Source organism: Macaca mulatta, chromosome 7, assembly GCF_049350105.2.
Source record: "Macaca mulatta isolate MMU2019108-1 chromosome 7, T2T-MMU8v2.0, whole genome shotgun sequence".
NCBI lineage: Eukaryota > Metazoa > Chordata > Mammalia > Primates > Cercopithecidae > Macaca > Macaca mulatta.
The window spans coordinates 173,875,008-173,890,522 of record NC_133412.1 but is presented as its reverse complement, the minus strand read 5'-3'; the positions used below and the strand labels follow the sequence as shown (position 1 = coordinate 173,890,522).

Sequence of the window (15,515 nt, the reverse complement as noted above, 5' to 3'; positions counted from 1 at the left end):
ACTGCTGCCCAGCCATTGTGCCTGCCCTGGGAGCCCTGGATGGCACAGGAGTCCCCGGGAAGCTCACCACCTCCCTGGGGAGGACAGGCCTGTGCTGGGAAGCAGCCTGGAACCTGTAGCTGTCAAGTGCTAGAAGTGGGGTGGCCACGGAAGGCTGCCTGGAGGAGGTGGAAGGAAGCCTGAGCACTGTCCCAGAGAGCGCTCCTGGAGGCAGACCCGTGTGGGCAGCTGTGGCACTTTGCCTCGGGATTCCCTCTTTGCTTGTTACTCTACATCCTCTTGTGGGGACTGACTCGGGAAGACCCGCCCCGCCCTTCTCTGATTTTCTCAAAAACGTAAGCAACTCTTTATTTTTATTTATTTTAAAAAATATAGTCCTGGGCAGGAATCCAACAGTGCTTCCTGGAGGCTTGCTGGGTGTGTGCCCGCGGTGCCACATGTGGTTTACTCACAGGGCCCAAACAGAAAATGCCTCTGCTCGGGGCTGGGGGACAGTGGTGGCCCGAGGAGGACTGGGAGCCTCCTGCCTGCCCTCTACTCCCCTCACTTGGGTTTGGGTCGGGAATGTAAGAACTCGGGCTCTTGCCCAAGGTCCCACAGCACATCCAGACGGAGTCAGGGTTCCAGGCCCTCTCCCACACCTCAGGTTTCCTGCATGACACCCAGGACTTCTGTCTTGTCCCGCCCCCATCTCACAGCAACACCATCCTAAAGATGTTGGTCCCAGATAGCCCCTGGGCTGTGCACCCATCGCAAGGAAAGAACTGCTGGCTGCAACCCGGCTCTGACCCAGCCAAAAGGAAGTGTAGCCCCTGCCTCAGGGAGCTCAGAGCCCGCCCTGTTGGAGGCCCCCACATTACCCTCCTGCCTTTGCACAGCTTTAGTTCAGGTGAATTGTTGGCAGGCGGTTCGGAAGAGTGGGTGACGGTGGGTCTCTGTTTCCTGAGCATGTGGGGCTCTGCATCCTGGGGGTCTCCTGCATCCCAGGAGATCCCGTTCTGGGGGAAGAAAATAGCGCCTCAAGAGCTGTCTGGGTTTCTGGAAGGCTTCCTGGAGGAAGGGGAACTTGAACAGGCCAGGACCTTGCCAGGTTTCCTGTGCTGCATGCAGCTCACTGGCCATGGTGGACACTGCCTGGGCATGGGTCATCGCCACCAAACCTCTCTCTGGCCCAGAGAAGTGACCCAGGGTCCCGGGGCCACACAACCATTTTGGGGAAAGCAGGTCTGGTCTTGGGCATGGCACTGCTGACTGGGCCTCAGCCATCCCACCCTAGCGCTGCGGAGGGGCAGGAGTGAGGGCCCTGGTCACCTGCGCCACCAAGGGCCAGCTCCGTGATAGACAGCCTGGGTGCTGATGGGCGCTCTTTATACCGGGGTCCTTTAAACCACCCCCAGTGCACTGGCCAGGTTCTGGGGTCAACGACTCCTCCAGCCACCACCTGGGATTTACCTGAGACGGGCACTGGTGGAGTCTGAGGAACCGCCGGGCCAGACTGGCTCAGGGTCAGAGTCCCTAACTCTGGGGCGCCGTGGTCTCCAGTGACGCCCGGGAGGCTGTGTGTGTGTGTGTGTGTGTGTGTGTGTGTGTGCGCGCGCGCAGGTACTCGCGTGTTAGTGCGGCACGCCCCGGCTGGCCCGCGGGCCTCAGTTTCCCCCGCTCAGCGCCGCGGCCCCGCCCGCCGCCGCCATGTCGTTGCAGCGCGCTGCAGGAGCAGAAGGGCGAGCTGCGCAAGCGGCTGTCCTACACCACACACAAGCTCGAGAAGCTCGAGACCGAGTTCGACTCCACGCGCCACTACCTGGAGATCGAGCTGCGGCGCGCGCAGGAGGAGCTGGAGAAGGTCACGGAGAAGCTGCGCAGGTGAGGGGCGGGGCGAGGGCCGGGCCGGGGCGGGGCGAGGGCCGGGGCGGGGCGGGGCGGGGCGGGGGGCGAGGCCCGGGAAGCCCCACGTGGTGCTCCCCTCCCACCCTGGCTGTTGACCCCACTCAGATGCGGAGTCCAGAGGTTCTGGCAGGGGAAGCGCTTCCTCCAAAGTCACACTTTGGAGCAGCCGAGCCAGGATTTGAACCCCGGCAGATGTCCAGACCCTGACTGGTCCACCCGGAGCCCAGCCATGGTCCCCTGGGTCCTGATGGGAAAAGCTGTGTCTAGCCCGGAGATGAACCAGTTTAGGGACCATTCCCTTGAGCGTGTGCGGGCTAGTGAAGTGTCGATCAAGGTGTGCCGGACTCCCTCAAACACCACACTTTTCTAAAAGCAGTTTTCTTGTGCACATTTAAAATGGATGTTTTTCTGAAATGTAATATGCACTTTCCCGTCTTCTTAAACAGAAGATGAAAGAAGCATGCAACCTTTGCTGTTGGCTTTATTTGCCTCCCTGTTGCCCCCCAGGGAGGACTTGCCATAGGGAGAGGGTTTGTTCCTCTCCGAACGGCCCCACCTCCTGGGTGTTTTGAATGTTACCCTCCATTCATATGGAAACCAAGTTTGGGCAGTGGGGTCAGATCTCAGTTAAAGTCTGGGCCCTGCCCGTTACTGCTTTAAGTAATTAAAGTTTCACCTCAGTTTCCCTATTGGCAAGACAGGGGCCATAACACAACACATAGGTTCTCTGAGGCTGGACACCATCCCCAAGCCCCTCCCACCAGCAATAGAATCTCCAAACACCTGATTCCCACCTGACACTCGGCTCCACTCCTCCTTCCCGGCAGAACCGAGTCTTGTTCACTGTGAGGTCTCCAGCCTTACCCCAGGGCCCCTCACATAGTTAGTGTTAAGTCTCTTCCCTGCTCATTTGCATTTGAACTGTCAACCCCATAACAGATTTGTAAGAATTGTGGGTCAAATGTGAGTAAACTGGCTCCACGTGCAGATGGGACAGAGTCTCTTGTGAATAACAAGCCTTCGCTTCTCATCTTCAGGGGATTCTGGGGTGGAGGGGGAAATACAGTCCTGGGCCCTGGCCTAGGAACAGCTTCTACCAAAGTTTGCTTTAATGGGCTGTTTTCTGCTCTGTGCAGAGGGGCACAGATTCCACCAGGGTGAGGCTGGTGGGGTGAGCTCGGGAGGTCCAAATTCAGCGCCATCCTGCTCAGCAGGCTGTGCAGCCATGAGGGTCGTGGGAGGGCCAGGCCTGGCATGGCAGTGACCCCATTGCCTCCTGCGCCAGGATTCAGAGCAACTACATGGCACTACAGAGGATCAACCAGGAGCTGGAGGACAAGCTGTACCGCATGGTGAGGCCGCCAAGCAGCACCCACTCCCCAACCCCGCACCTCCTCCCCTGGGGGAGCCACCCAGCTGACACACCTGGCCCACTCAGGAGCTGGGACACAGGTCTTGCTGGTCCCACCCCTTTCTCCACGGAACATGTGGAGCCGGGTGGGTGCTCTCCGGCTAAGTGCGTACTTGGGTCCAGGGATCCCCCGTGCTGCCTGAGCAGTGGGTGGGAGCACTCTAGCCTGGGGGCGTGTAAGAGGGGCTGTGGACGGAGGACATAAACTGGGAACCGGCTCCCCAGCTCAGCCTGCCAGTCCAAGGACCTGGGCCCAGGAGGATAGAGAGGCCGAATTCAGGCCCTGGGTAAGCCAGAGGCAGGTTTGAGTCCCAGCTCCACTCTCATGGGGACCCTCACACCACCTGCAGATGACCTCAGTGGGGTTGCCATTTTCTCTGTGACCGCACCGCCGGGATGTGTCCAAGAGGGACAGGGTGTGGGTTTCTGGTGCCACCCCCTCACTAGGATGAAGAGGTTTCCTTTCTTTCTACTTTGGTGACCGGCTCATTTTGTTTTTGAAAGCAACAACCTGCCCACCTTTGCGGTGCTGTCGGAGAGGCGGGGTGGCAGGCCTGGGGACTGGGCCTGGCTCTGCCTGGGTCCCTGGACACAGGCCCTTTCCTTTCTGAGCCTCAGTTTCTCAATCTGTCTAGTGAGGTGGGCTGGGCTGTATGCCAGGCGCAAGTCATCTGTCCTCCGTCCCCACTCCCAGCTGCTGAGGCAGGACGCTGTCACCTCTGTGTTGCACATGAGAAACTGAGGCTCAGGGTGGCAGTGACGTCCCCAAGGCTGTCTGGATTGGCAGTGTTGGACCCAGGAATTGAACTAGGGTCTGTCTGTGCTCATTAACCCCGCACCCTTGGCCCTTCAAGTGTCTTGTCATTCATAGCTACAAGAGGCAACACAGGGGTTGCAGTTGAGTGACTGGGCTGGCCCACCAGGAGCCAACCACAGACTTCCTCCTCCCACTGTCCCACCCCCAGGGCCAGCACTATGAGGAGGAGAAGCGTGCACTGAGCCACGAGATTGTTGCCCTCAACAGCCACCTGCTAGAAGCCAAGGTGACCATCGACAAGCTGTCGGAGGACAACGTGAGTGCCGCACACACTTGGCCCGTGGAGGGCTGCTGGTGGGCCCAGGCGAGGGCTTCCCAGGATGTACTGGGAGTCACAGTCTGACTCTGAAGGGGACTGAGCTCAGCTGCTTCAACCCCAGCCTCAAGGGCCTGGCACAGGGTACAGGTGGATGGACAGGCCGGTCAGGGCTTTGAGAAGGACCTAGTGCAGTTGGGGAAGGATGGGGCTGCCTCGCTGAGGACGCCAAGAGTGTCCTTAAACAGACCCTCTGCCGTGAGGACTTGAGCTAGGGGATGCGGGGCCATATTATCCCATTCAAGGCAAGGCTTCCTGGCCCCAGGGCGGGGTCACGGCCACTCAGGACTCCTGCCCTTGGCCTGTTCCAGTGTCGCATCACAGCCGTGTGGCTGCCCATGGGGCCTAATTTCAGGTACCCTGTGAGATGGGCCCAGCTGCCCTCCACAGACCCCGGACAGCTGCCTCTGAATTCACGAATTAGCTTCTACTCCTTGCCAGACCCTACTAGGCTCCAAGATGATGGTGTGAACAACACAGGCAAAAAAAAAAAAAAAAAAAAAAAACCACGTCTGCCTACGTGGAGTTCACATCTGAGTGGGGCAAACTCTGGAGTGCGTGAGACGTGTGAAACGCTGTCAGAAACAGAAAGTGAGGAACGGTACCAGGGAGTCGCCAGCTGCGGGGCCTGCAGATTTCCAGAGGGTGCTTCTGGAAGAGGCTGCTGGGCCAAGCCCTGAGGGAGTGAAGGAGCCAGCCATGCAGACACCCGTGGGAAGAGCGTTGCTTCCAGGCAGAAGAAAACTGGGGTGTGCAGCTGTACCTGGTTAACTTGGAGGACCCCAAAGAGGCCAAAGAGCGCCCAGCGGGAGGGGGAGCCAGGGTCTGAGGTCAGAAAGACCATAGGAGGCAGTGCTGCATAGGCTCCTCTCAGAAACCTGGGCTTTATTCTGAGTGCAGTGGGGAGCCATGGAAGGGTCTTAAACAGAGGAGCAACGTGATTGCATGTGCAGCTTCCCAGGGCTCACGTGGCTGCCGTGCTGGGAACAGGCTGTGCGGACGAGGGCAGGAACAGAAGATCAGGAGGAGTCCAGGGCCATAGTCCAAAGGATGTTGGTGGCTCAGGCAATGGTGGAACTGGGCAGAGGGCTGAGATTCTGGTTGAGTTTTGAAAATAGAATCAACAGGACTAACCAAGATTTAGGATGTGGGTTGTTAGAAGAGCTGGGTCTAACCCAGCTACAGGGTTCAGAGCCCAAACAAAAGGAGTTGCCTGCCATTTCCTGGCTGGGGATAACTGGGGAGGGGCAGGAGCTGGGTGGGAGATGCATAGGAGCCCTTCGAGGGGAGATGTCACCAGGGCAGCAGGAGGTCCGGGTCTGGAGTTGAGCGTGAAGGCCGGCATGCCAGTGGAGACTGCCGAGGCAGCGTGCAGATAAGAAGCAGGGAGGCCCCAGGACGGAGTAGGGATCAGCAAGGATGCCTGGGAGGGAGTGGCCAGCAGGCTGGGGGACACCAGGCAAGTACGGTGCCCCGACAGCCACTTGAGAAGGGGGCTGCAGTCAATGCCCTGGCCGGCTGACTTGCCAGCTACTGAGAGACCAGGTCAGAGGGCAAAGAAGAGGCATTGGGATTTGGGGAACTGGAGGTCGGTGGTGGAGTGGAGCAGTGGTTCCAGGCACAGGCCACCCTTCTGAGGAGTGTGGCTCTAGCAGGAGGAGGACAGGAGGACATGGGCTCGGGACAGGAGGTGCTTCTTAACGTGACAAGGCCAGGCCCCTTACGTAAGTGGGCACTAGTCCTGGGGGCCTCTCTGCAGGGATGGTGCACATAAGGAAACTAAGGCATGGCCAGCTTCAGTGGTTTCCCAGGTAACCCAGGTGGATGCTCGCAGACGGGGCCAGAACTCAACCTCGGGACTCTTGACTCCAGCAGCCCTGGGCCCTGGGCGGCCGGAGCGCTTGCCTCCACCTGCTTGCTCTGCCAGAGTGTCCCATGAGCATTTCCTGCCCAAGCCAGCAGCTGCAGCTGCTCAGGAGAGGCTCCCAGCTGTCCCAGAGATGGCCACCTCAGACACGAATAGCCCAGGCGGTTGGGTACTCAGCCAGGTGCGCCAGGGGCTATGGACATGGCACCGGCTTCCCAGTGGCAGCCACTCCTGGCTGTGGCTGGTGGGGCTCAATGGCAGACCTGGGCTGGCTGGGCAGTGCCTGCAGCCCTCTGGTGCCAGGGGCAGCTGATCGACTGGGGTCACACAAGGGGCCAGTTCTCAGCTCTCAGGCAGTCGTGCTGTTCTGTTCCTAGGAGGCCCAGGAGGGCACTGAGAGGGGCTTGGTGACTCCAATTCCCTCCACCGTGTAGGCCAAGTTGGGGGCACCAGCCTTCAGTGAGGGAGGCTCCAGGGCCGTGGTGGGGGGACAGAAAAGTGCCTGTGTCAGAGACAGCCTTCCCTGGACAGCAGGACGCCTGGTGCTGGTTGGGTTGGGACTGTGGCCAGCCTTGCCAGGAGCAGCCATGGGGCAGCTCAGGTGGGTCACAGGGCCTCCGGGCCACCCCAGGGCTAGCTGTCAGAGCCCTCGCAGTGGGGACCCCTGTGGGGCGGGAATGCAAGCCCCAAACACAGGCACATGCAACAGAGATTCTCAGTGGCGAAGCCACACCCCTTGAGTCCTACTGTTTGCATCTGTTTTCAGCTCAGGAGGCTGAGCCAGTGCCCGCCTGGGCCTGGGGTCACACACCTGCCCGGTCCCTGCCCAGCCCTGCAGCCATACTGTTTCCAGGCCACACTTTGGGAAGGGGGGTGTGAGCAGCAAGTTTGAAGTACGGGGTGGAAGGTGCTGGGGGCTCATCCTGCCTCCCATTCCTGCCTGGCACTCCCTCCCAATCATCTTTGGAAGGACTCCGGGAGCCTGAGGGACAGGTAGAGGGAGACCAGGCCTGCTCTATGAGCCTGGGGGACCCCCGGGAGCTCAGGGCCATTGGGTCTCCTTCTTCTACCACTGCCCCCCACCTTATGGGAGGTTCCCATCTTGGCAGGGTCCCGAGGGCACCGGCTAGGGCAGCGGCAGGGCCCTCCATGCTCCAGCAGCCCCAGGTCAGAACGAGGCCCTCATTTTGCAGGCAAGAGTGTGGAACCCAGAGAGGGCCGGAGCCAGCAGTGGGTCCCTGTCCTGCCAAGCGCACAGCAGGCCCTGTGCACCCCACTGCCCCTGCTGGCCACTCGGCACTGGTCAGGGCGGCGGGGCCTTGGCTGGGGTGAGTGGCGCCGAACGCCTTCTCTTGTCTTTTAGGAGCTCTATAGGAAGGACTGCAATCTAGCGGCCCAGCTGCTGCAGTGCAGCCAGACCTACGGCAGGGTCCACAAGGTGTCTGAGGTAACGTGGCCCCGCAGCCAGGCCCACCCCACCCCGGGACCACCGGGCTTCTTTTGTGCCAGTGCCACCCCAAGGCCATTTCCCAAATATCTTTGAGGAGGAAGATGCCAGCTGAGCCTGAGCCTCCTCTATCCCCCTCGCTCATGTGGGGCCATGACATTCCTGATGGTGGAGGGGCTGCCAGAGACACCCCACCTCACACAGCTGTGCAGCCCCTGGCCCTCACCAGAGTCCCTTTGGCCCACCCCAGCTGCTGGTTGCCCTCTGTTTCCTTCGAGGGCTGCTCCAGGTCCTTGCTTCCACTGAGCACTGACACGGCAGAGTGACCTTTGTGGAACTTTGCAGGAGCCTGTGGTTGGGCACGATGATTGACGGTGCCTATTTCAGAAAGAAAACGTTCAGGAAAGAGGGCGGGACTGACGCCACACGGCAGGCAGGTAGCAGAGCCAGGACCCAGAACCAGGCCTGCCCGATGCCAAGGGCAGATGGGCCAGCGGCCCACCCCGGCCTGCCTATGGCCGCCGCACCGGGCGCACCCCGCCCCCCAACCCTCCCCTCACATGCAGTCTCCCAGCCAGGCCTGTGTTCCTTTCCCCTGGTCCTGGGCCATGCCTGAGACACTCACAAAATAGATCAAACAGTAGCGGGATACCCCCAATGGCACCAGGCACTCTCAGCCCTGGCCCTCAATCTTTGTTGCATCTGTTTCTGAGTCTGTCTTCTTCAGGAATGCTCCAGCAGCATAACTGGGGGCCTGGGGAGCAGGTCATGCCCCCAGGAGAACCCATAGAACCCATGGCCCTGGGAGAGCAAGTCAACCCCTTGCTGGGCACAAAATGGGTGGCCTGGGGCTGGGAGTGGGTGCAGCCTTGAGTGGGACCTGAATCAGACCTGGGTTCTGGCTTCTCCAGGCGACTGCAGCTTCTGGGCTGTCCTGGGTGCAATGGGAGTGGGGTGGGGAGAGATGACCCAGGATCCCCAGGCACTCACAGCACCCACACCCCTGGGAGCTTGTTCAGTACATCGTCCTGGATCCAGGCTCCCCGTGGTGTGATTTGAGAAGCTGGGAGGCCCCGTTCGTCTGTCTGTCTGCCTGTCGGTCATGGCTAACCTCAGTCCTCAGCTTCGGGGCCAGGGCTGGGCCACCATGCTGACAGTGACCCTGTCCCTGCCCTCCCGCTCCTCCCACCCGTTCCAGCTGCCCTCAGACTTCCAGGAGCGCGTGAGCCTGCACATGGAGAAGCACGGCTGCAGCCTGCCATCCCCGCTCTGCCACCCGGCCTACGCCGACAGCGTCCCCACCTGCGTCATTGCCAAGGTGCTGGAGAAGCCGGACCCCACCAGCCTGTCCTCGCGCCTGTCCGATGCCTCGGCCCGCGACCTGGCCTTCTGCGACGGGGTGGAGAAACCAGGCCCGCGGCCCCCCTACAAGGGAGACATCTACTGCAGTGACACAGCCCTCTACTGCCCGGAGGAGCGGCGGCACGACCGGCGGCCTAGCGTGGACGCGCCCGTGACCGACGTGGGCTTCCTGCGGACCCAGAACTCCACCGACAGCGCGGCCGAGGAGGAGGAGGAGGCCGAGGCGGCGGCCTTCCCGGCGGGCTTCCAGCACGAGGCCTTCCCCAGCTACGCGGGCTCACTGCCCACGTCCAGCTCCTACTCCAGCTTCAGCGCCACGTCGGAGGAGAAGGAGCACGCGCAGGCCAGCACGCTGACCGCGTCGCAGCAGGCCATCTACCTGAACAGCCGCGACGAGCTCTTCGAGCGCAAGCCGCCCGCCGCCACCTATGAGGGCAGCCCTCGCTTTGCCAAGGCCACGGCCGCGGTGGCGGCCCCGCTGGAGGCCGAAGTGGCCCCAGGCTTCGGGCGGACCATGTCACCGTACCCGGCCGAGACCTTCCGCTTCCCGGCCTCTCCGGGTCCCCAGCAGGCCCTGATGCCCCCAAACCTGTGGAGCCTGCGGGCCAAGCCGGGGACCGCCCGGCTCCCCGGGGAGGACATGAGGAGCCAGTGGCGGCCCCTGAGTGTGGAGGACATTGGCGCCTACTCCTACCCAGTGAGCGCTGCCGGCCGTGCCTCACCCTGCAGCTTCTCTGAACGCTACTACGGCAGGGCCGGGGGCAGCCCGGGCAAGAAGGCGGACGGCCGCGCCAGCCCCCTCTACGCCAGCTACAAGGCCGACAGCTTCTCGGAGGGGGACGACCTCTCCCAGGGCCACCTGGCAGAGCCCTGCTTCCTGCGGGCGGGCGGCGACCTGAGCCTCAGCCCCGGCCGCTCGGCTGACCCACTGCCCGGCTACGCACCCAGCGAGGGGGGGGACGGGGACAGGCTCGGGGTGCAGCTGTGTGGGGCCGCCAGCAGCCCTGAGCCCGAGCAGGGTTCCAGGGACTCCTTGGAGCCAAGCTCCATGGAGGCCTCCCCGGAGATGCACCCTGCCGCCCGCCTCAGCCCCCAGCAGGCCTTTCCGCGGACTGGTGGCACGGGGCTGAGCCGCAAGGACAGCCTCACCAAGGCCCAGCTCTACGGAACCTTGCTCAACTGAGCGCCTGCGTGCAGGCCTGGCCGTGGGCCCCTCCCCACCAGCCCACGGTGCCCCAAAGGGGCCGGCCCCACCTCTCCTCAGCCCCCGCTGTTCCCCCGCCCCTGCCAACAGGAGTCTGTCCCTCCCAGCACCTCCTCTCCTCCCCAACCCTGTAGGCCTGAGAGGAGGATCCCCCACACCGCGGTGTCCACCCAGCCCCGCCCCGTGGAACTCCACTTAGAACGTTTTTCACACGTCCTTCCCCCATGTGAGAGGAGCATCCCCCCTTTTATAAAGCGAAACTATTTTTATAGAGAAAAAGGGTCTTTCTTAACGCACTTGGCCTCCAGCTCCCTGGACGGCTGCCTTGGCGTTTTCAACACAAAGCTCCTTTATTTTTTGGGTGAGGGTGCGTGGGGCCTGCCCCTTGGAAGGGAAGGGAAGGACGGTGTCCTGTGGAGACCAGACTCTGCAAGTAGGAAGTGGCAAGACCACCCCCGCCAGCCAGTGACAAGGGAACCCTGAAGTGTCCACAAAGAGGGAGCTGAAACGAGTTCGGGGCTATGAAGTGTTTTAAAAATCCATTTTTCGCAGTGTGGCCACCACACCGCCCTGAGCCCTCCCACGGCCCATAGTCCCTGGTGGGCCGGGATGATGCCCCAGTGCGGCCGGTGCTCATCTCCGCCCCCCGGGTCCGCCCCCTGACACCGTCTACTCTACCTCAGACATGATGAGGCCCTCCACTCCTGGTTTCTGTAGCTTGCATTCCTGTCGTCTCTGATGCATGCCCTGTCAGTTAGTACTGTATTTTGCATTCATTAATAAAAGACGCTGGTGGAAAGAATCTGGGTTGGGCTTTTTCTCCACCTCCTGCCTTTTGGTCTTGGGAACCTGGGGCCCCTGGTGTCCCTCCCCAGCTTTGTTCTCTGCAGCCAAGTTGGGCCCCTTAACTCCACTTCATACCCCATCCCCATAACACCCGGTCCCCACCCCGGCATCCAAGTTCCTATCTAGGGTGTGGATTCTCCTGCTTTTCCCAACCCACCGGATACAACAGCTCTTTTATCTCATGCTCCTGTGCGCTGCCCCACCGATTTCCTGGCCTCTAATCCTCGTGTCTCAGACTTGGCTTCTGCTCCTTGAGAGGTACCGGGGGTGCAGACGGCATGTCGGCAGGCAGCCTTTTCCCTGGGCACACGGGACGCTGCCGCTCTGCTCTGCCTTCCTGCTGGCACTGGGAACTGGCTGTCAGTCCGGGAAACGCTCCCCTTTGGTTAGAAAACAAAATTGCTTTCTTTTCTCCAGCTCTTTGAGATTTTCTCTTTGACTTTGGCTTTCTGCGGTTTCCCTGAGGTGTGTCTGGGTATGGAGTTCCTTCTTAGGAATCCTTCTTAGGATTCTCAGGGAGTCTCACATTGTGATTGGTGTACTTCACCAGTTCTGAAAAATTCTCAACTATTGTATTTTTAAAACATTTCTCTGCCCATTCTGTTTTCTCCCTCCGGGTTTGTTTCCCAGACCTGTGCCACCTCAAGCCTATAGTGGCCTTGTCACCCCCACCACTGTGCCCTGTGCCACCCCAGGCCTGTAACGGTCCCTGTCACCCTTCCCCACACCCTGTGCCACCTCAGGCCTGCAACAGGCCCTGCCACCCCTCCCCACACCCTGTGCCACCTCAGGCCCACAATGGGCCCTGTCACCCTTCCCTGCACTCTGTGCCACCCCAGGCCTGCAGCGGGCCCTGTCACCCCTCCCCCACCCTGTGCCACCCCAGGCCTATAACGGTCCCTGTCACCCTTCCCCACACCCTGTGCCACCCCAGGCCTGTAGTGGGCCCTGTTGCCCCTCCCCACACCCTCTGTGGCTGCTGTGCTCTCCCCTGCTACACTGTGCATCATCTGTCTTCTAACTCACTAATTCCCTCCTGTGTCTATTCAGCCGCCATACACAGCCACTGAGGTTTTCATTTCAGTTATTCATGTTTTTCATTTCTGGAGTTTCTACTTGGTTGTTTTACAAATCCACAGTGCCACTTTCTTAGCTTCCCATTCCCTGGAGATATTTTCCAGCTCATCTCATTTCTGTCAACATGGTGGGCACAACCATTTCACAAGCTGGTCTGGGACTGGACCGTGTGATCTGTGCAGGCCTCCTCATGGTTCCTGCTCCGGCAGCCCTGTTTCTCTGGACGCCTGCTCATCTTGGACACACACTCATCCCTGCCCTTGAAGATGTGCATGTGTGGGTTCAAGGCTGAGGATGGAGGCCCCTCCCCAAGGGGGCCTTTATGGCTGTCCCTGTAGGTGCCTGGGGGCACGTCCCAGTGGGGAGCACCTCACCCCAGGCTCATGCCTGGAGGGTCCCTGGCACACCTGGCTTTGTGTGTAGCTCTAGCGTTGCTCTGTCTCTGGTCAGATGACTCCAAGGAGAGTGGGCATCAGCCATGGCTCCCTGCATCCTTGCCCTTCCGCTTCCTCTGCAGAAGAAGCCAGAGCCAGCCTGGCTGTGTCTTCTCCAGCCATAAGTGCCGCCCCAGGAAGCAGCATCCCTGAGCCAGAGGAAGCTTGGAGAGGTTCGGGATTCTGGTCTCCGCTCTGGGGCCGTGGACAGAACAGGAGCCACAGCCCTCACTGAGCTGGGGGCAGCCAGGAGGGCAGGAGAGAGAAATCACTGCACCCGGTGGGCAGAGGTATCCCCAGAGGGGAACCCAAGCCTCAGCTGCCCCAGTGTTAGCTGCAAGATTTCTGTCAGACATGGGAAAGCTGAGGTCAGAAAGAGGGGCGCTCTGGCTCTCCCACCTCTAGGTGACAAAGGCCCTGCTCAGCTCTCCTGGGGGCTACTGAATCAGACATACCTGCCCTGGGTGGCAGCCTTGGCCCAGATCTGGAGGGCTAGATTCAGGCTGTTGGCCCCCACATTGCCACCTCAGAGCCTGCGGTCCCCAAGATGGCCTCTGCACCTCACAGGGCTCTCCTGCCTGGGCTGCAATGCCTACCGCAGCCGGGCCTGCAAGGTGTCCTGTTCCCAGAGCAGCCAGCACTATTAGACCCTTGCCTAGGACTGGGTAGGAATGGTGACTCTGGCTGCAGAGCCAGGCAGCCTTCTGACTCAGGAGAGAAGAGGAAGGAGAGGGTCCACACGGCTTGCAGCAGCAGGGTCAGGCTGACACCCCCAGGGTCGGGAGTAGTCAGGACACTGCTCCTTGTGGTGCTGACGCTGGGGAACCTTGGTTCACCACCCCCAATTCTCATGGCTCAAAGCTGGCTCAGCAGGGCCCTGAGACAGGAGCACCTATGGCTCTGACTGGTGATTCTTTTCTCGCAGAATCCCTTGGGCTGGGTCTCGGTGCCCCGCTCCTCTCCCTGGTGCTGCTGTCAGCTGGCAGCCTCATGATGGCCTCAGGGACCTGGCTCTGCCCACAAGGAACTCAGAGGTAGAGGGGGAAGGCAGACAGTGTAACACTCAGCTCAGGGCTTCCAGAACACAGGGCCTGTGGGCATCTGAGAAGGGAGGGCCCTCATGCTCCAGGGGGATGAATGAAAGGGGTCAGAGGAGAGGATCACACTGGGTGCTGAAAGATGAATAGGAGTTCAACAGGTATTTTAGGCAAATGGAACAGAGCCATGAAAAGGCACAGATCTGTGACAGCTGGAGAGTTCCAGAAACTGTTCAGTGCTCCCGTGGGGCTCCCAAGGGGCTGAGCTCTGGAGCTGGCAGTTTCCCTCTGGATCTGCCCTTCGACGTTCTGCACTTGGACTGTCCCCACAGCTGGACGGGAAGTCCTGGGCAGTCGCCATCTACCCAGGCAGCTGGCCATGGCATGGGGTTCCCTGCTCCACCCCGACCTCTCCCTGCACTGAGATCCTGCCTTGTCTTCAGGGCGGCCCTGTCTGCGCATCCACCACCCGCCCGCACATCCATGTATGTTTCGCCTCAGCTCTCAGTAGGGCAGCGCAGGGTTGGGCTCTGCCACCAGTTGACAGTGCCACCTTGGGCAAGACCCAGGCCTGCCTGGCCTGCTTCCCTTTTTGGAGCCTGAGGACATTCATAAATGCAATTTCCAGGGACCCTCTAGGTAGCTTGGTCTCCCACCGTACAGAAAGCCAAAGTGAGGTGGAGGTGGTGCCCACAGGAGGCCATTTGGGAAGGGATCCCAGGTGCAAAAAAGAGCACAGGCTTGGGGTCAGAGGGCCCTGGGCACGGCTCCCTGCCCTCAGGGCAGCAGTTTCCTCTGCTGGACAGTGGAGTCATGGACACCCTGTCAGGAGCTGTGAGCACCAGCTGCACTCAGAAAAAAGTCACGGCCACGCCTGGCATACAGCGGTGCAGCCAGAACATGCAGTCTGCGCGGCATCTGGAGGTGAAGCCGTTTTCTCCACGATGGCTTTGGATCTGGCATCTCAGATTTTCTAGGAGAGGATGAAGGTGAACACTCAGCCCCAGGAAGGTGGGTGGAGGGAAGAGACCACACTCCTTTTTCATTCCTGCTCCACATTTTCTAAATTTAGCTTTCTTATTTTAAAACTGCAAACAGTGAACTCCCTGACACCTTGCCGAGGATCAAAGTCAGTCTTTAAGAATGTTCTTTGGAAGAAAGTGTTTGGAAAAAGAAACAGATAAAAGCATGGTGCACACCTGCCATTCTTCCCAATAAAATGACCTAAAAAGGGAAGGGGCTGGCAGCCAGCTGGCACCCACAGCGGCCTGTGTTGAGAAATCAAACCCGCAGAGGGTGGAGCTAAGACACCACCACACTGGGTTTTCTGCGAAGCCCTGGGTGGCCCCGCGGCCCCAGAAGGGTCAGAGCTTTGGGTTGGTTCAAGGCCACCAGCTTGGAAAATAAATGGACTTCAGGTGCACAGAAGTGGAAGGTGTTTGTCCCAAGTGAAGTTGGGTGACAATCTGCAAAGTTCTTTCCTTTGCCTCGTCTCTCCTCATCCCCACAGGCCCACTTTACAGATGAGAAAACAAGGCTCAGATAAGCAAGGCCCCTGCAAAGGTCTCAGACCAGCAGGAAATGGCCCTGGGACATGAACTGGTCTCCTGGCTCCGAGTCCCACAGGTGGCAGGCAGTGATGTGTGCCCAGCACAGGAGCGGGGCCAGGAGCCCAGGTAGACAGGAGGCCTTTCAGCGGCTGTATCCCAGCCCTCGGAAGCCTGATGCAGTGTCATCTGTGACTGATGCTCACGCTAAATCAGTGGCAACATGAACATACAATGGTAGGGAACAATCACCAAATGCTGCG

At 60.3% G+C, this 15,515-nt stretch overlaps 1 protein-coding gene across 8 annotated transcripts in view; it reads left to right on the top strand.

Annotated features, from left to right (window-relative positions):
* BEGAIN (brain enriched guanylate kinase associated) overlaps positions 1-11,110 on the top strand; it is a 50,154-nt gene extending 39,044 nt beyond the window's left edge. For all 8 annotated transcript variants that reach the window (XM_028851840.2, XM_028851835.2, XM_077941710.1 and 5 more), the window contains 5 exons: positions 1,702-1,863; positions 3,173-3,239; positions 4,264-4,371; positions 7,662-7,745; positions 8,944-11,110. In XM_028851840.2, coding sequence (XP_028707673.1) covers positions 3,189-3,239; positions 4,264-4,371; positions 7,662-7,745; positions 8,944-10,290 — 1,590 coding nt within the window. In that variant the 5' untranslated portion in view covers positions 1,702-1,863; positions 3,173-3,188 and the 3' untranslated portion in view covers positions 10,291-11,110. The remainder of the gene's footprint in view (positions 1-1,701; positions 1,864-3,172; positions 3,240-4,263; positions 4,372-7,661; positions 7,746-8,943) is intronic.
* Positions 11,111-15,515: the final 4,405 nt, after the last annotated feature.